The sequence below is a fragment of the Sorex fumeus genome, unplaced genomic scaffold (assembly GCF_029834395.1).
Source record: "Sorex fumeus unplaced genomic scaffold, SorFum_2.1 ptg000014l, whole genome shotgun sequence".
Taxonomy (NCBI): Eukaryota; Metazoa; Chordata; class Mammalia; order Eulipotyphla; family Soricidae; genus Sorex; species Sorex fumeus.
Window position 1 is genome coordinate 29,759,595 of NW_026606071.1, and position 20,641 is coordinate 29,780,235.

At 35.0% G+C, this 20,641-nt stretch overlaps 1 protein-coding gene across 5 annotated transcripts in view; it reads right to left on the reverse strand.

The window, feature by feature from the left end:
* The window catches only part of ERBB4 (erb-b2 receptor tyrosine kinase 4), a 1,197,143-nt gene that overhangs the window by 572,374 nt on the left and 604,128 nt on the right, over positions 1–20,641 (reverse strand). For all 5 annotated transcript variants that reach the window (XM_056111671.1, XM_056111669.1, XM_056111672.1 and 2 more), the window contains exon 3: positions 945–1,131. In XM_056111671.1, coding sequence (XP_055967646.1) covers positions 945–1,131 — 187 coding nt within the window. The remainder of the gene's footprint in view (positions 1–944; positions 1,132–20,641) is intronic.

Sequence of the window (20,641 nt, forward strand, 5' to 3'; positions counted from 1 at the left end):
TGGATGAACAACAAGAGGACAACACTGTGCTACATTCCTACTATTTTTACAATATCGCAAAAAATATTTGCTTTTTCAATATCAAACATCACTGCTGAGTAGACTTAAAATGTATAAAGTCAGATGTTTTGGTAAAAATTATGTAAATCATACTAATTTTATTAATGTTTTAACCTTTTTCTCGCAGTGATTTTCTTAATTATATGTATTAATACATTTTGGTTGTAGGATATCAGTGAAAAATATTAATCAAAGCCTTCCACTAGCCTATATATGAACTATCAAATATAAAAATGATATAAAAATAGAGGTGTTTAATAGCAAGCATAGAAAACATTTTTTTTCAGAGTACATTTTGTAGCAAAGTGAAAATTAGTAACTGCCAATCTCTGATCTAAGGGGAGATAGAATCACTGATATTTAAAGCATTCTGAGAAATAATTACTGAGGGCATTTTGAGAATTAATGAATTAAATTAATCATAACTGCATTTATAAATTTAATAAATTTTCTAAATATAAGTTAGTGGTGCAAAAGTCTAGACTAAAGTAGCTAAACTACTAGCATGTGTATTTATTGGGCTTTAAGTAGAATTGGGATTTCAGTCTTTTACTGAGATTTGACAGTATGCTTCACTGTTCACCTGAAACCACCAAACATAACATTCTTAAACTCGCTTCATAACTCAGTGATCAGTCACTGAGCATTTCCTCGGAGTGCATTTCTGTTCAGCTGAGATACAATATTACAGTATCATTTAAACTGTCTATCTATAGATAAAAATAGAGACAGTATAGGGCATCATTTCTGATAAAATGAATACATGTTTTATAGTGTTCCTTGATATAAAACATACTTAATAGTTACACACACATACCCACATTACATCAAACAGGTAATAATGCATATATATGTGTATATGAAAAAATAGATATTTTTCTTACCTGTCAAGTTCTTCAATCCAAGTTCTTGAAGTCCAAAATTTCCATCTTTTCTGTAGTTTAAAAATATTGCCAAGGCATATCGATCCTCATAAAGTTTTGTACCACGAATAATGCGTAAATTTTCCAGAGGCAGGTAAGGAAACTGATTGAGAGCCACTAACACGTAGCCTGTGACTTCTCGAATAGACTGAAATGACACAAAGAATTTTTTGTCTTAAATGATTTATTTTGGTCAGGATGTTTATGTGTGTAATCATTTAAATTAAAAAGTTATTTAATTCTTATTTCAGCTTTGAATCTAATATACTAATTTTATATCATATTATGAACAATTTATTTGGTAATACAAGATCACAAAGGGTTCGAATCTCATTCAAACTGTGAGATCTTTTTTTTGTCACAAAGGCTCTTGTAAAGAACTGATATTGTTTTGTAAGACATTCTTCATACTTGAGATTTGAATATGATTGAAGGAAAAAAGATTTTATTCATTGATGGACTGAAATGAGTTCAGGATTATAACCATCAATCAAACTTTACATTCAGAATTTATTAAGCTTATCACAAGCAAGACAAAGAAAGATTCTAAATTTTGCTATGTTACTATTTTATTTTGTGATTATCAAGGACAGTTATCATGTATATATATGGAGGGAGTATGTATAGACAATGTGCATTAAAGACTGATTATATCTCTAAAATGTTTACGTTTAAATTTTATTTTGTAATGCCCACTGTTGAAATGTATGTTCTATAATATGAATCACCACTTGAAAGTGTGTAAAACAATTTAAAAGCAAAATACTTTAAGCAAGAAAGGTTTTCAAGTGAAATCTAAAATTGAAGTTTTTCAAAAAATGAACCAAATAATGATTACTATGAACATGCATAATTAAAACAAAATATGATGAAAAATGATTTTTCAAAACAATATTTTAGCAAAGTTCTTATTATTTTAGACAATTTCTGTTTATTGTCTATTGTCTCTCTTCATTTCTACTAATTCTTACTCCTTAATTGAGTTTTGAGGTTAATGCCCTCCAAATATTTACTTTAAAACTCTGCACTGAAACATTGTATGGCTGAAACCCAATCATGAACAACTTTGTAATTTGTATATCAGTGTGATTCAATGAAGAAAAAAGACTCTCCCTGAATTTCACACTCATATCCAGCTTCCCATTCAACATTTCCACTTGTATGTCTAGTAGTCTTATATTTGTACAAACCCAAAACATTGCATATTCTTTTTTCCAAACTGCTTTTACTCATATGTTACTATTTTATTTTTTGGTTATCAAGGACAGTTACCATGTACATATTTGGATGGAGTATGTATAGACAATGCACATTAAAGACTGTATTATATTATTATATATAATATATTACATATTATGATTATATTATATATAATTATATATTATAATTATATTATATTTCTACTAAAGTCAATCTATTCTTCCTGTTATTCAAGTCAAAGGTTTGAGATCACGTTTATCTTATTCGTAACAAATATTGTTTATGTATTTGTTCTATCTCTAGTGATCAGAAAATCCACTATTTTTTTTTTAAATTTCAGTTTACCACTACACTTTATATAAACACCGTGGTTGCTAATGATGATTTGTTATAGGCAGTTAATATTCCAACATCAATCCTGCCATCATTATACCTTCTCACCATCTCGGAGAGCCCGGCAAGCTACCGAGAGTATTCGATATGCCAGACACAGTAACAACAAAGTCTCCAATGGAGACGTTACTGGGCCCGCTCGAGCAAATCGACGATCAATGGAGGGCCTTTACCTTTACCTTTACCACCACCATATGAAATTTTTCCAATCACCCTTTAAGCCTGCCCTCATAGCAGGGCCTCAATAATTTATTTTATAATGCTTGTTATCAATAATTTTCTAACAGAATGATAAAGTTTTCTTCAAAAAAAGTAAGTGGATATTATTGTATCTCACCATGGATCCAATTAAGTCTTTGTATAAAAGATTACTAACATTGTAGGATAACACTGTTCTATCCTTCCTGAATAACATCAGGAATTGTTGATATTTGATAGTTCCTTAAGAGGTAGTTTGCCCTTGGGCAGTCAGGAAGGGCTTTAGAATTACCTTTTAGATGGATCCTCAGGAAAGGCTTTCTTATGTTGATTTGGCTACCTGACTGGGTGGAGTGTCAGCCCAGACTAGGAGGGAGCAGGAGAAGGAGAGAGCAGGGCTGAAAGATAGACTATGGAGAGACTAGCAAGGGGAACATGTGCTTGAGAGAACCTAGGCCCTCCATAACATAAATTTCTTCTATGGGATAAACTTCCTGGTAATAAACTGCCACTAAGATCAACCGGCCTGGCCCTCGTCTCTTCCTTCGTCTACCCTTGGCCAATAGCCATCCCGATGCAGGCCACACACGGCGGCTCTAGGGCACCGATAGAGCAGTCGAGAGCCCGTGAACACACGACCTTCAGCGTGTGTAGTTTTTTACATAACATGTTGTTACTGGTTAAGCCTTCTCCATTTATATTTTGTTAATCAAGATCGGTTACCTTCTAACTACATCCCATCCATTTGGTTTGCTACTCCTGGTGTTTTAGTGCTGTAGAGTTTGAGATGTTATGTCCACACACTCCAAGCAGTCCAAAATTTTAATGGGGTGACACAGGTAGAGTTAAAAAATTAACTGGCCAGTGGTGTTGGGGCATATTTATGACTACCAGGGCTTCCAAAAATATTAGAAGATGTGGGGAGGTAACTCATCCTCAACTTCCTGAATGCCTGGAAATTTCAGTCACAAAACCCTCATACCTAAATGTTTCAGCAGATTATTTCTGGGTGAGGCTTTTCCCAAGCAGTGGAATCTGACCTGGAGCATGATAACAACTGTGGAGTGAACCCCACTATTTCTTAAGCCATCTACTGCTATTATCTTGGCCAGTACCACTCTTCATAATTAGTGCAATAGGGATGGACAGATAATACTGGGAGTAGAGTGCTTGCCTTTTGAGTTCCAACCCAGGCTTTTCATATGGTCCCCTGAGCAGTGATCCCTGACTACAGAGCTAGGGTAAGACTTGAAAAAAGTATATTTCAAGAACAAACAACAAACAAATAACGAAATTACTGCAATTCACTTCTCATTTTCCACTTTCTTGTGAGATATTCTCAGTCAATTCTAGTCCTAATATTTTCAAAACAAATGAAATAATAAAAATTAATTTAACATGCCCATGTCTGAAGACAACCAGAGAAATATTCCAGCTATACACTCTGTTTCATATGTCCCAATATCTTGTTTTCATGCAAATCATTGTGTGTAGCCGTACTACATGGTATTCATTATATTATTAAGAGACATGAGTTTTATTAGCTCTGATTGACTATTTCTCTAACCACCTTCAATTGTTCTCTCAAAGTCTACCTCTTTGGAAGCAAACTCTGACCTCTTCTACATGGAAATTCTCCCACATTTTCCAAGCCCAATCTTTATTGTCTCTATAGTACTTCTCTTCTTAAATTACATGGCTCATATATTTATTTCAGTTATTCAATACACATATTTATTACAGTTAATATTTATAGACTGTCATTTCCCTCATAGTTTAAGTTCTACAAGGACACAGACATTGATTTGTTCTCCCCCATGTCCTGTGTGACTAGTATCTAGTGAGAAACCAACAACTATTTATTGAGCACTTTGGCTTTTCTAAGGCCATACTTTTCTGAGCAAAGTCTGCAAAATCAAGAAAAGTGCCCAAATAAAACTTATACTTTTCTTTTCTGGGATATGCTCCAAATATATTTAATCACAGAGTTATATTGACAAATGGCCTTGGGTTTGACATATCTTTTCCATTTCCTGTTTTCTCCCAACTCTCTACCCCACAAACTCACACTGTAGAAATCATACACATGCCTAGAAGATTTTGTAGTTCTAGTAGAAATGTTTGAGAGATAAGTGAAAGAATCTGGGTGTGCAGACTAAAATGTCCTGTGTGTCAAAACTCTCACAGTAAAGGAAGAGCCAGGGTGGAGAAGGAATCTCAGACTGGAAGGTCATTTCATTCTATCCTACCACAGCATTGTAAATTCCAAGAATGCTAACATCTGAAGCTAGCTTTTGAAGAGGTGACAAAGACGTATCCCTCAAAAGGAAGACAGACATATTTAATAAAATTTTATTTATAATTAGGACTGGAGCGATAGCACAGCGGGTAGGGCGTCTGCCTTGTATGCAGCCAACATGGCCAACCCGAGTTCGATTCCTCCGCCCCTCTCGGAATGCCCGGCAAGCTACCGAGAGTATTCGATATGCCAGACACAGTAACAACAAAGTCTCCAATGGAGACGTTACTGGGCCCACTTGAGCAAATCGATGATCAAGGGGAGGGCCTTTACTTTACTTTTTACTTTACAATTTAAAATCCTTCATTTATTCTCTTGCCCCAAATCCCCCAATTCTGAGGGATGCACATCCTCAATAGTCATTTGTAAGAATAAAATTTTAATGGAGAAAAGATGGGGGGGTGAGGAATAAAAGAACTCTATGGCATCAAATTGTAAACTCTGAACACCTCTGGCATTCCTAAAAAACTAAGCTTTTTTCATTGAATATATAAATGACTAAGGGAAGGCAAGGACCATCCATGCCATGCATTACTTTTATATAACAATTTGGTTAAAATTACATATGCCTAAAATTAACTAGTCAAGAAATCAAAGTTCTCATTCAGCCACTGCTTCAGTGGTTAAATTTTTATTTCACTGAATTCTTAGAACAGAGGAAAAACATACCTTAAAAGTAAGTAATGGATGCATATGTTCAATCCACTTTGTGAAAAAACGATTTAAGGGAACTATCATCCATTATAATAAATTATTTCATGAGTGTAAAAATCAATTTTGATGGGTATATGTAGACGCCCTCTACATGTATCACATATCCTTTCTCTGACACAGATAAATAATGTAAAGCACTGTAGCACTGTAGCACTGTCCTCCCGTTGTTCATCGATTTGCTTGAGCAGGCACCAGTAATGTCTCCGTTGTGAGACTTATTGTTACTGTTTTTGGCATATCGAATATGTCACAGATAGCTTTCCAGGCTTTGTCATGTGGACGGGATACTCTCGGTAGCTTGATGGACTCTTCGAGAGGGGCAGAGGAATCAAATCCGGATTGGCTGCATGCAAGGCATATACCCTACCTGCTGTGCTATCGCTCCAGCCCAATATAAAGCTTTACAATAAATTCTTCAAATCAGATACTCTTACAGAATCTTTTTATATCAGAAGGGGTTCATGGAATCAAATGGTTTTTATGCATAAATTTATGTATAAGTGTCTAGGGCTAGCTTCCCAAGTGGTTTTCAGGAATCTGGAGCCATTCTCTGAGTTTCTCAAATATACTGGACAGTATTTCTTTGTGAGCTCTTGAGGATGCAATGTTTGTCAGATCCCATAATGCCAGGGATTTTCTAGGTCACCCTGGCTATGCTCAAGAGTTCCCAAAGTTAAAACCAGCAGTGCTTGGGAGACTATGTGAAATAGGAGATCAAACCAGGGTTGCTTGTGTGCAAATGTGCACTTTAACCATAACTAATTCTTCAGCTCCTAAGGGAAAACATTTTTTTAATAAGACATAAGTACAAATAACAATATCTATTCTATTAATTCTATTTTGGATATCATGATTTACAGTACTATTAATGGTTGAGTTTTATGCAAAGAAAGTTCTAATACCACACCAATGTTCCTATACCTAAATGTAGAAATCTGGGCCAGGGATGTAGATTAAGTGATGCTCCACATGCCCTGCATGTATGAATCTTTGGATTTGTTTACTAGCATTTCCTGGTTCTAACATGACAGTGTATAGTATATACAGATAAACATAAAACATAAAATTTGTTTAAGGGCAAAAATTTCCATTCATATATGGTCTCTTAAGTTGTCTGTTTTCAGGGGTTACCCCAAAACAACTGCACCTCTTGGAGAACCCGGCAAGCTACCGATAGTATCCTGCCCCCATGGCAAAGCCTGGCAAGCTACCCATGACATATTTGATATGCCAAAAATGGTAACAACAAATCTCAAATTGGAGACGTTACTGATGCTTGCTCAAGAAATCAATGAACAACAGGACAGTGCTACACTGCTATAGTGCTACCCCAAAACAGAGCACAAAACAAACTGATGATAGAGTGATACCACTATTACACAGCTGCTCTGTGAATTAGAAGGCAGAAAATAAAAACCTCTGAAAATTGATGAATGCAAATTATTGCATATAATTATTAAAAGTATGATTCCTGATAAAAGCCAAGGCAAATGAATCGTGTAATAATTTGAACTGAAAATGTAAAATCAAATTAATATTATTGCATAATTAAGAATCATTGGTTTAGTTTTTGTACACTAAGTAAATTGTGCTATATCTTATTACTTTTATGTTAATTCATTTCCTAAATTCCAAAGTGAGTTCTCAATAACTTTTTCTGTGTAAATTTTAGCCTTCAGTATACTTCTATAACTGAAAAAATTATTTATCTAAGGCTGTAATATAGAGTGAATTTTGAAGATCGAAAGCAGTGTTTGGGCAAGGATGTGAGAGTTCAGAGTGTTATTATTTTCATAGGAAACATTTTATTAACTTTCTACTAATAAATAACACTGGTGAATAGCACAAGAAATTATGCCCAGGAACCACAACTCAAGGAAAAAGTATCAGAATGCCCCATCAAGAGAGAACCCTAACTCAACTATTGCCTTAGTAACTCTAACTCCAGGAAACGGCCTATTTTGTCAATTGAAGAATCAATACCCACATAAAACACGAGTTTTATAGTGCACTCTACAGTGCAGCTTCTGCAAGTTAAAACTGATAAACTTCACTGCCAATATATGCTTCTATAACTGTTTTCAAGAAAAAAAAAGTGTTGCAGATAATTATTAAAATCTTAAATGCTTCAAAAAAATCTTAAATGCTTCAAAACCCTTTCAAATCCATGTGTAATGTGTTCTCCTAGTACTTGGAATTTAACTAAAGAGAAACAGGAAAAATTAAAAGATCTGGACAATTGCCTATATTCAAAATAACCCTGAAATTTTAAAAAATTGCACAGCATTTCTAAAGAACAGATTTTTTGTTTATTCGGTTTTTTTTTGGGGGGGTGGTGGGGGTTTAACCACATCTTGCTTGCTACTGCTTCTGCATTAAGGGATCATTCCTGGCAGGACACAGAGGATACTACGGGTGTTGGGGATCAAACCCAGATATATAGCATGCTAGGCAAAAACCTTAGCCAATATATTCCCTTTGACACTAAAGAGACAAAATTTTATAATCATTTTACCATACAACATTTGGGGAATAAATGTGAAACCTACAGCTATAAACTACTCTTCACTTGTAGTGGGAGTTACATAGTGGAAGGTTAGAATAGATTATAAGGCTTTTGGCCTTTCCATTAATTTCCAGATCATTTCAGGAAAATGTCTTCATTTTGAAAAAAATTCATGAAGTTATAGTATATCACTCATTTCTTTTTACTAGACTTTTTTTTGAAACTATTCTCTTATTATTTTCTTAGTTTTTTCCTCTAATTTATTCTTTGTAAAGATAAAAGTGGTTCCTTACATATTCCTTCATCTGCATTAAGTTTAAGTGATTGTAGAATCTCATCTCATAATTCTTTAATATTTAGCCTATGCTTAGGCACAATTTAATGTATACTTAAAACAATCCCATGCTTGGCAATGTGTGTAACCATCTGGTACCTAAATTAGATTTGTACTCAAATTATGCACTCAGGTTAACTATCTTTCTAATAAAAAGTATTCATTTAAAAGTTGCCTATTTAATTTTGTTAAAACCATTTGTAACAAGTGAAAATAGTTCTATAGTGCCTTATACATTCTTATCCAATTGAATATCATCTGCAAATATTACTAGCATAATTCCATTAGTCAAAGTAAGTACCTTTATGTAATAGTGACTACCTATGATTAGTAGACTTGAATTTAATAAGCCCATCAAATCTTGGAGAATACTTATAAGCAGAGGGTTATAGGCAAGGAAGCCCCTCTGCAGGTAATTAATATAGAATTTATGTGTACTCTGACAGTGACAAATACCGTAGTAAATTGTAACCTCTCTATCAGTAAGGTTTTCCATTAAATTTCTCTGGGCAATTAATTTCTGTTCTGGCCTCTTAGAGCAAGTCAGAACAATAGTTAAAACACAAAACTTGTTCAATCACAATACAAAATTAGAAAATTTACCAGGAAAAGATTCAAAAGTGAGCAGAGAACAAAAGATGCAAATTCCTACTCATGTAGAGTAGAAATTGGCTAACTCTATACTTTATTCATATGCACAACTATCAAAGGCAGTGATATATTGGCTTCAGAATGGTGTTTACAGATTCCCCACTCTCCTTAATACTCTAATGATCATGCCACCCTGGCAAGCAGGACTGAGTCTGATCTAATTATATTTGGAAAAACAGAGTAATGTGAAATGTCATGTGCCTGACTGTGGTAGAATAAAATCCATGTTCATTATACACAGTATGAAATAACACTCAAGGGGCTGAGAATCTGATCCAATTCTTCCCAGCAAAACTGTTAATTCTCTGCCACTACCAGTAAGTCTCTTGGGTGCCAGTGCTACTAAATTCTTACTTTCTAAGAATCTACAGGCCATTCATTCATCACTAGCCACTTAGCCACTTTCTACCCAATGAGTCTCTAGAACTGAGTACCTTAGTTTCACTGAATAGCGAAAGAGTACTTACTTCACTCACCTCCCTCAAAGTAATCAATTCTCCTTTTTTCAAAATATCTTTCTTAGTTGGCTAAATAGTGTGTGTGTGTGTGTGTGTGTGTGTGTGTGTGTGTGTGTATTTAAAGGTTTTTGGGTCATACCCAGTGTTACTCAGGGGTTACTTCTTCCTCTGTGCTCAGAAATTACTCATAGTGAGCTCAAGCTGACCAGTTGGGATGCTGGAGGTAAAATCCAGGTTGGTTGCATGCAAAGCAAATGTTCTACCCACTATAGTATCATTCTAGTTCCTATACAGTTTTAATAGTACCCCTACAGGCTTACAACCCAACTGAATCTTCTGATATCATCTTAGTTATACTCCTGAATTTAGAGACTTGTTGTACTAGACTTATGTTTCACAATGAAATTGAAATCTTTTAGTTATTTACATAGACATAAGCAAATCCCAAATTTAACTGTTGATAGTTTTGCAGAAATATGTTAACATAAAAATCTCATCTAATGCTATTTTTCCTTTATCTATCATTAAAATAGGCAGTTTTACATTTTAATATAAAGGCCCTCCCGTTGTTCATCGATTTGCTCGAGCAGGCCCAGTAACGTCTCCATTGGAGACTTTGTTGTTACTGTGTTTGGCATATCGAATACAACACGGGGAGCTTGCCAGGCTCTGCCATGAGGGCGAGATACTCTCGGTAGCTTGCCGGGCTCTCCGAGAGGGGCGGAGGAATCGACCTCGGGTCGGCCATGTTGGCTGCGTGCAAGGCAAACGCCCTACCGCTGTGCTATCGCTCCAGCCCCACATTTTAATATAATTTTAAAAATTATATTTAATATTTTATAGACATTAAAATGATATTATTTTTTCAAAATTAATTTTATAAGCATTCAGTAATTAATTTGTCTATTTTCACATCTACATATTAATTATCTGTGTTTTGAAGAATCATTTTAACAGGAATTAAGTATACTGCTTAAATTGAAAGTGAATATTTAGAGATTTAACTAAATTTTTATTATAAGTACAACTTAAAAATAGGTAATAATTATTCACTGCCATTACACTCATAACTGGAACTTTCTCCATGCCAATGATATGAATTTTCTCTCATAGGGAACTAAACTAGTAGGTCTTATGTAATCTAGTGATTAAATTTAGATACTATTGGTCTTGAACTGAGGCTTTATTCTGTTACCTATTGAACTTGCACAAGTTATTTAATCTTAATTTTTCTCCAAAAAAATAAGGCAAATACTTTCTCAATGCTTAAAATTTGAAAATTTTCAAAAGCTAACGAATACTCTCATACTATTACTGCCCATGAAATTAAATTAAATATGCCCATGAAATTAATTAAAATGTCTGATAAATATTTTATGTAATTTAGGATGATAAATGAGATTCGGCCAATATATATTGATAACAAAATTAATAAAACAATTTCTTGGGCCAGAATAAAACAAATGTTAACTAGGGATTGAAGTTTGACTTGAGGACTTAAATGTTAAAGTCTCAACTCTTGATACCTTAGCATGTGACTGAGTTTGGAGCAGGATCTTAAAAAATGCAATTTTTATTAAGATGAGGTCATTAGAATGGTCTTAATCTAATATAACTGCTGTCTTTCAAAGAGAAAATTTGGACATAGATGCTCATGTAAAAGAAGACTAAATGAAACAAGAAGAAAAGGTGGCAAATCACAAATCATAGAAAAAGGTGTCAGAAGTAACAACCCCAACTTTCAGCCTCCACAATTATAAGACAATACATTTCTATTCAAACTACACTGATTGTGGTACTTTATTACTGCATGCGGTTTTCATTATTTTAGTCCCTATCCGAATTCCTAGTCCATCAGTATGTTAGCTGCATTAATTATTGTTCAGTTTCTTCATCTGCAAAATATAAATATTAACATCCCAAATTCCTAAGGTTATGCAGTGAAGTGCCTAAAAGTTACTTATGAGAAAACATTGCTCAAAGCAGTATTTGAGCAATGTCATATTTCAGTATTTAATATACTGAAATTTCAGTATGTCAGTATTGCTAGTATTTCTTATTTCTTTCCTAAATCTAGAATCTTTATTCTTCTTGAGTACACTGCCTGTTGTTGCATAGCATATATAAAATGCTTTTTTTCCATTTCTAAAGGGATAAATACATATCACCCCAGTTTAGATGAGAAAACTGTTTGATACCATTTCAATCAACAATTTAGAATGACAGTTTCATGTCTGAGGTCCTTAACAAATATGAATTTTCCCCTTTCAAAATTTAAAGGAGGAAAATGGCTCTTGATGAAATGATGTATAACAACAGCTGCCTCTTTTGAAAAGCATATGGGAAATGGTCTTTGAGGATTCACAAGTTAGAGGTGACTGCGTTTATGACTAGTCTGTTGTTATTTTTAAATGAAAAGGGTGAGCAATTTCAGAAATAGGAGAGCCAAAGTATCAGTGCAGATCTGACAAAACTGCCAAGATATACTTTACTATCTGTCTAAATATTTGGCTGCAAAAACAGAAAACAACGAACAGGCTTAATTAATTTAAAGAATAAACAGTTGCTTGAGTCATCTCCTCCAGTTACAGCAACTTTGTCTATAACTTTCTTAATATTCAATTCAAACAAACACCACAAGTATGCTATGGATATCTGTGAGTACAATCTGAACCAGAGGCATATTATAAATTGAGACCAGGAGACTTCACAGTAGAAATTAAAATATTCATGTATAAATATCCTTAGGTAAGCCACAGTTTTCTAAGGAACAATTTGCCACCCTTAATCATTACATTAACTCTTTTTATTGACTACTTTAAGTCTTGAGGCCTTTTCATATGTCATTTGTCATTTCATTTGTCATTTGCAGGTCATAGCAATTATTATTTAAGACTCATACTCTCTATTTTACTGTTGAAGAAACTTCCATTAAATAACATGCAAAATTATGAGTAAGGAGAGGCTGCTAAAATCTCAGGGCTGGGATGAATGTGGATGTTACTGGCATTAGCTCGAGTAAATCGATGAACAACGGGATAACAGTGATACAGTGATACAGTGATGCAAAATTACATAAAATTAAAAAGATCAAAGAAGGAAATGTTCTCGAAAATATTTATCTTGTTTTATATTGGAAATCATGATGCTTAATTCAAAAATTGTGACAATTACTTTCCTTTGAATATATCAATGGTTGCAGTACTTTCTAACATGTGATTTGAAAAGAGCGTATATTTTCAGTGTGCATCAGGTAAAAGTCCATATGAGCAGAGTCAGGAAACCAATCAAAAATAACTGGATGGGGACTGAAGAATTGGTACAATGAGTAAAGCATTTTCCTTTATTGCAGTCAACCTGGGTTCTATTCCCAGCAACACATATGGTCCCCTGAGCACTACCAATAGTGATCCCTGAGAGCAGAGCTAGGAGTATGCCATGAATATTACAACATGTGGCCTCCCAAAGCCAAATAAACAACAACATGATATGAAAGAAACAAAAAAACTTGTAGCAAGATTTTTGTTTGATAATTTCAAAATGTTCCAATTGACGAATGCAAAACCTTAAAATAGCATGTGAATGGCTAACACGAAGATGAGGAACCCAAACATCCCACTGTTCTGGTACTCCCATGCAGGCCAGGGTCTAAGCAGCACTGCATCTTTGGTTCTGAGCACTGCCCCCAGCAGGTGGAAGAGTACCTCAAGGACCGGCCTCAAGTCCTCCTGAACACAGCTTTGGAACTCTCTACCCTTCACCACCAAAAGAAGAAAGAAAAGTAAGAACATGACATTCTAATGTGAGGCAAGAAATCAGAGAAAGTTATGAAATAAATATTTAGGATCAAATGATATTCTCTCCAGTAATATGCAATCCATTCAAAGGCAAAAGTATTAAGTGCAATTATCAAATTTAAAAAAATGAAAGTAAAAAAATAGTTCTTTACATCTGTACAGCTATTTCTTAGATAGATTGCCTGTGTTATTGTACTTGGTGAAATCTATGTTTTCTTAATCAAAAAATAAAAAATAAAAAACCTTTTTATTTTGTTTAGCACACAAACTTTATAAATTGAAGTCTGAGAGCAACAGATACATAATAGATATGAATACATATGCACTTGTTTTCTTTTCTTTAAAACTATCTTGAGATCTTTATGCTACCAGCCTTATTCACCTCCCACCCATCCTCCATCCATCCATCCATCCATCCATCCATCCATCCATCCATCCATCCATTCATCCACCTACCCATCCATCCATTTATCCATTCACCCATCCATCCACTAATCCATCCACCCATCTATCTATCAGTCTCAGTGTTATTATTCCACAAATGTTTCTCGTCCACCTGCTCTGCAGGACAATTCTATGAGCTGGAGAAAAAGCACACAAAAAATTACATAGTATGATGATAGTTATTCCTTCTAAGTTACTGTGTCAAGAATGACATTAGAAATCACAGAGCATTAGCCAAAAAATGCATTGATTGAAAATATCTTTTATCTTTAAGATTAGAGTAATTTAGCTTTTCATATATTCAGCACCTTTTCATCCTAAATAAACCTTACACATATTCTGTCACAGACTGACCCCTTACACTTTTAAAAGCTTTCAGTTTTCTTTTGACATATCTTTCACCACAAAATATACTTTCATAGTTCTTCTCTGTGTGTGTCTGTGAGTGTGGTGTGTGTATGTGTGTGTGTGTGTGTTTAGCACCTTCAAATAAACACCCTCAACTTCAAATATTCCTCAGCCTGTTTTCTCTTTCTTTGGCTTTTCAAGTGCAGAAATCACTAACGTTGCTTCAAAGATGGTGCATATATTATTTACAAAGTGTAAAGTATATTGATTTTAAAATATTCTCAAAATGCCATGTGTTTTACCATTTTGTTTTCATCCATTCAATAAACTTTACTGATAGTGTATTAGAAATTATGTTGTTGCTGTTTTTTCTTCTGGTGTTGTTAGATCTCCTGGGATTTAGTATCTAGTTCACTGCTTTAAAACCATTTTTTTTTAGAAATACAATTCTCCTCAAAGTTGTGGCAAAAATATAAGATTTTAAAAATATGGTGACATGATCCTGAAATTTCTTATTAAACTGCTTAACAAGAAGACTATAAATCAAAATTGCTCAAGAGGGTTGGAATGATAATACAGAGGTCATTAATTGCCTATCCTAGTGATCAAGGCTGAACTGACAAACTGACAGTACCACATATGATCCCTAGAACACCACCAGGAGTGATTCATGAGCATAGATGCAGGAGATAGCCCTGAGCACTGCCAGGTATTGCCTAAAAGTCTATCCTTCCCCAGAAAAAAAGAGTTCAAGACCCCTGGCTAGGGATGAGGGAATTTGAATTTAAAAAGTAATAACTACAAAACTTTGAATGTCATCAATCTATCTAATTCTATAAGTTCATAAGTTAAATTAAATCAGTCACCAGGGGGCTGGCGCAATAGTACAGAGGGTAAGGCATCTGCCTTGCACACTGCAGACCTGGGTTAGATACCCGGCATCCCATATGTTTCCCCGAACATCACTGGGAGTAATTCCTAAGTGTAGAGCCAGGAATAACCCTGGTGCATCACCGGGTGTGACCCCAAAAGAAAAAAAGGTAGTCACTTGCGTTAATCAAAGAAACAATGAGCAATGCACTTTCACTGAAAAGAGTAATTTAAAACGAAAGCATCCTTCTATAATTTTTCTATGTAAACTGAAACTTGGTCACCAAATATTCAACTAGAGGCAGAATATTTTTATAAAGTATTGCAACTAATAAGTCAGAGAGTACTGAATAATACTCTCTTATAAACTATAAAATATGCTCAATCATAAAATGTAATATTCAGTTAAGAATAGTGAATGTGGGATCTAACTGAACATTCTTCATCATTCTCTGGTAGATGTAAAACATTTCTTTAAAATTATTTTAAAATATTGAGCAGTATCACGCTTAAATGCCTAATGTAATCATGTAATTCAGCATAAATCACTGATTGCTGCCAATGACATCACAGAGAAAACTGACTTGCGACAATTCCCCATGGCATTTTTCTCTGGGTTTTATTCTCTTTGTCCTGTACTGTCATTGAGAATGTTTCCATAGCAAACGGCATTAGAATAAAATAATTTCTCTCTCCATGGCACTGGGAAAATTTGCTAGTAACTTCTTATAAAAGACTGAGGTTTCGAGGACTGGGAAAAGAGCTGAGAGAACACCTGCTTCGTGAGTTTAAGCTCTTCAGTTGCATCATCGACCCCCTGCAGCAGCCACAGAGGGCTGTGACCCTGTGGCTCTCGCAGGGCCTCCTCAGACACCAAGCATTACTGAGTGTGTTCTCTATTAAGAAAACTAGTGGGGCTTTTTAAGTTAATAAGTCTCCAGTTGTAAAACACATTCAATTTGCAAGCGCAGTCTACCTGTGCTCATTTTGCACCCTCAGGAATTACCCCATGAGCAAGAGGAAATGATATAAACTTAAAGCTCATGCCGATTGCTTTGCCATCTATGTCTTCAGTAGGTTTTTTTTTTGCCCAGCTAACCAGTTAGTTTGCAAGTTGAGTAAAATCTCAGACACTAGACAGTTCTGTTCAACACCCAGTCATTATGCATATATGACTGAAGAATTAAACCAACCTCTATGATTTCACTTACACCAAAAGAATTTAGTATAATATAAAGTTTCTAGATGCAATTTCTAACTTGCCAGAAATATAGAAGAGAAAAGAACACCTTTAACTTTATGATAACCAATAAAAAAAACAAAGCTCTTGAAAACTATTTAAAAAAAAGAAATATATGGCAAGAAGCATAAACTACAAGAGAAGGGAGAATAACAAACCCAGAGTCAAAAGGCTTAAGACACACTTTAAGGGGTTGGAGAGATAGCACAGTGGGTAGGGCGTTTGCCTTGCACACGGCCGACCTGGGTTCGATTCCCAGCATCGCATAGGTCCCCTGAGCACCGCCAGGAGTAACTCCTGAGTGCAGAGCCAAGAGTAACCCCTGTGCATCGCCAGCTGTGACCCAAAAAGCAAAAAAAAAAAGATACACTTTAAAAATAGGTTCAAAATAGGCCCATACATAGACAATGCAGGTTGTAGACAAACTGCATTGTCTACTTGTCTAGGTAGCCATATTTGGACACTAACAAAACTATGAAACAAACTCAAGTGTTTCTACTAAATTAAGAACAGTAATTACATTGCAGAATGAACTTTTTGAGACTGGAATGGGCCATATAGTTTATTTTCTGAGTAGAGTTCTATTTCTTAATTTGGATTTAAGATTATAAGAGAATATGCTTTTGGAAGCATCTTAAGCTATACTGTTTTTTAAAAATGGAATGCATATTATATTTAAAAAACCATACAATCAATATTTGGGATAAAATGAAGTACATCTCTTCCTCTCTTACACATCAAATCACATGATATTAAAAATTTAGGAACTGAACAACTGCTAAGTGCATGGCATCCTTTGCTACGAATTCCTCTTTGTTAAAACTCAGAAACTAAACAAATGAGTAAGTCACATTGCATTATATAGGCAAAAAAAAATAATGTCTCTCATGGCAAATCGCCTTGGGAGTGACTAGTGTGTTCATATGCCTGGCTACATAATTTTATTGCTTATGGAATTTCCTTGAGGGTTTTTGAGAAACTGAAGAAATTAATACTGTTAGTGTATCAGTAAAAATGACAAAATATGCATATGTTAAGAGTTTATTATTCTTATATTAAGATACTTTTAACCTAAATGTTTGATGCATAATGATAACTAAGGTAAAGGTAAAGGTAAAGGCCCTCCCGTTGATCATCGATTTGCTCGAGCGGGCCCAGTAATGTCTCCATTGGAGACTTTGTTGTTACTGTGTCTGGCATATCGAATACTCTCGGTAGCTTGCCGGGCTTTCCGAGAGGGGCGGAGGAATCGAACTCGGGTCGGCCATGTTGGCCGCTTGTAAGGCGAATGCCCTACCCGCTGTGCTATTGCTCCAGCTGGCTGGATCAATAGCACAGTGGGTAGGGCTTTATTTTTATTTTTATTTTTATTTTTATAAAGTTGTTCATGACTTATTACATTCAATATTCCAACACCAATCCCACTACTAGGGCACCTTCCAATCACCATTATTCAGAAATATAGTTTTAATCTTTGCTTATTTTATAATTATTTTGTAGCAACAGTCTTAGCCATTTATTTGGTTTTAAGTTCACTATTATAAGACTTGTATAATGCAACCCAAGGGCTTTAAGGTTAAGATAAAAACATATATATATATATATATATATATATATACACACACACAAGATAAATATAGAGAATAAATTATAGAGAAATTATAGAGAAATCCAGTCAGCCATATCCTTAATAGATACAACTGCATTTCTGAGAAAAATATGTTTTGCTAGAAAAGTCATATATTGTAATTACCGGACGGTACTCTATAACTAAATTTAAATATTAAAAGTAATAATGTCTCCTTGGGCTGGAGCCATAGTACAGCGGGTAGGGCATTCGCCTTGCACACAGCCAACATGGCCGACCCAAGTTCAATTCCTCTATCCCTCTTGGAGAGCCTGGCAAGCCACCTAGATTATCTCACCCACACGGCAGAGCCTGGCAAGCTGCCCGTGTTGTATTCGATATGCCAAACACAGTAACAAGTCTCGCAATGTTACTGGGCCCGCTCGAGCAAATCAATGAACAAGGGGAGAACAGTGTGAACAGTGTGAATGTCTCCTTAATGGGCACTGCACTGTAGCACTGTCTTCCCATTGTTCATCGATTTGCTCGGGCGGGAACCAGTAACATCTCCAATGTGCGACTTCTTGTTACTGTTTTTGGCATATTGAATACGTCAGGGGTAGCTTGTCAGACTTTGCCATGCAGGTAGAATACTTTCGGTAGCTTGTCAGGCTCTCTGAGGGGGGTGGAAGAATCGATCCCAGGTTGGCCACATTCAAGGCAAATGCCCTACCCGCGGGGGGAAAAGGTGCATTGTACATTTGATTGCAATTTACGACAACAACAAAGTATAAATGGGACAATAAGAAAATAAATAGGAAATTTTGAAGAGTGAGTTTATCATTGATACCTCAGGAGGCATGTGGGTCCCTCAACTGGTGGTTCAAAGTTGAGGGACTTTGGAGGATGCCCTCAGTAGGGCCTTCTGGTACCAGAGATTACCTGCTCCCGGCCCCTCATCAATACTCAGGGGCTTTTAGGACTTCACCAAGTGGTGCCCTGGAGGACCACGTGGTATCAAGGATGAAGGAGGGTGAACCTCAATGCAAGACAACCTAAGTCCTGTATGATCTCTCTGAACCTCACATTTATGGCAGCTCCCCACTGTGAGCTTCCATCATTCTGGCATTTATTATACTGTTACAACACTTCCATGTACCACTCTGTGAATTCACTGAGGTAGTTCAGAGCAATGAGCCTTAATGGGAACAAATGAAAACTGAGATCTCCTACTAACTTCTTATATGTGCTTCAGACAAATGCTAGTGGACAACTTCTTAGTTATTCTCATTTATTTCATTCACTTTAAACCACTCAACTAGGATATATAGTGTTTCTCCTGAGTCAACATCACCACCTTCCTCCTGGGGAAGAAATTATTAATCACTTAGGCCTTCTACAGTGTTGACAATACAATAACTGGATTTTATTCCCAAGGGTTGCTACTTGGCTCATGATATGATCATTAGTGCTTGACATTCCATATCTTTTTCTTTGCTAAAAATGAATGTATTGACTCATTCCAAACACTATCTTTATCATTTCATCAACATCATGTTTTATGTACACCTAACAGTTGAGAAAGTTTGCAAACATCAAACATGAATATCACATTTTTTCTTTTATTGAAAATTCTTAAACCACTAAATTTCAATGAAACATTTTAAAGAATTATGTTGAGTTATAAAATGTTCCAATACTTTAAGTTCATGTACTACAATAATCTTTAAAAGGAACTTATATTAATAGATTTATGATATAGGTGACATTTGGTTTAGCACTCTTGTATCATAAATTGCAAGACATTTCACCTCCCTCTCCTGAATTTGATCTCTTAATCCTACATTAATTTCCTTTAGTAGGCCCGGATTCTAATATCCAATGCTGTTGCTAGTGTTAGAGCATGGATATCAACATAAAATGATTCATATTAAAGTCAGTTGATCTGGTATAGCAACCTCAAATTGCTTTCAGAAAACTTATGGTACAAATATATTAGAGAAAACAACTTGAATCATGGAGATGAATTTTCTTAGATATAATGCTAATCTACTGCTCAAATTAAATGGTGCTATTATTATTCACAGCACAATTATTAACACTTTACACCATTATTACTGTTCATATTAACTGCCTTTACAAACACCTGCTATATATCTGGTATTGCACTGGATGCTTTTACATAGAATGCACATTATAGTTGTTCTTATTTTTATCTTACTTTTATATTGGTTAAAGCCATATCCAGTTAAATACGCTAAACTGCCGCAGTTCCTTCACAGTTCCTTCTAGCATTTACACTATGTTCACACAAAAGCATCACTACCTTGTGTTACCTCTTTGTATGATTAACTGCTTTGATATTATCACAAAATATCTTAATGATATTTACATATTATGAGAGGAGAAAAGAGGATATGTAAAACAGTATATGAAAATCATTTAATGCATACATTTTTCTATTAAAATATTTTTGTTGTATTTTCTGACATAAGACTTATTCTGTTTTTAACAGTAAAAGTGCTATCAACATCAGGAAAAATGTTACATATATTCTTAACAGGGTAGTAAAACAAAAACATCTTTTCAAACAATTCTAACTTATTAATAACTGCAATTACTCAGATGTAAATGGCAAA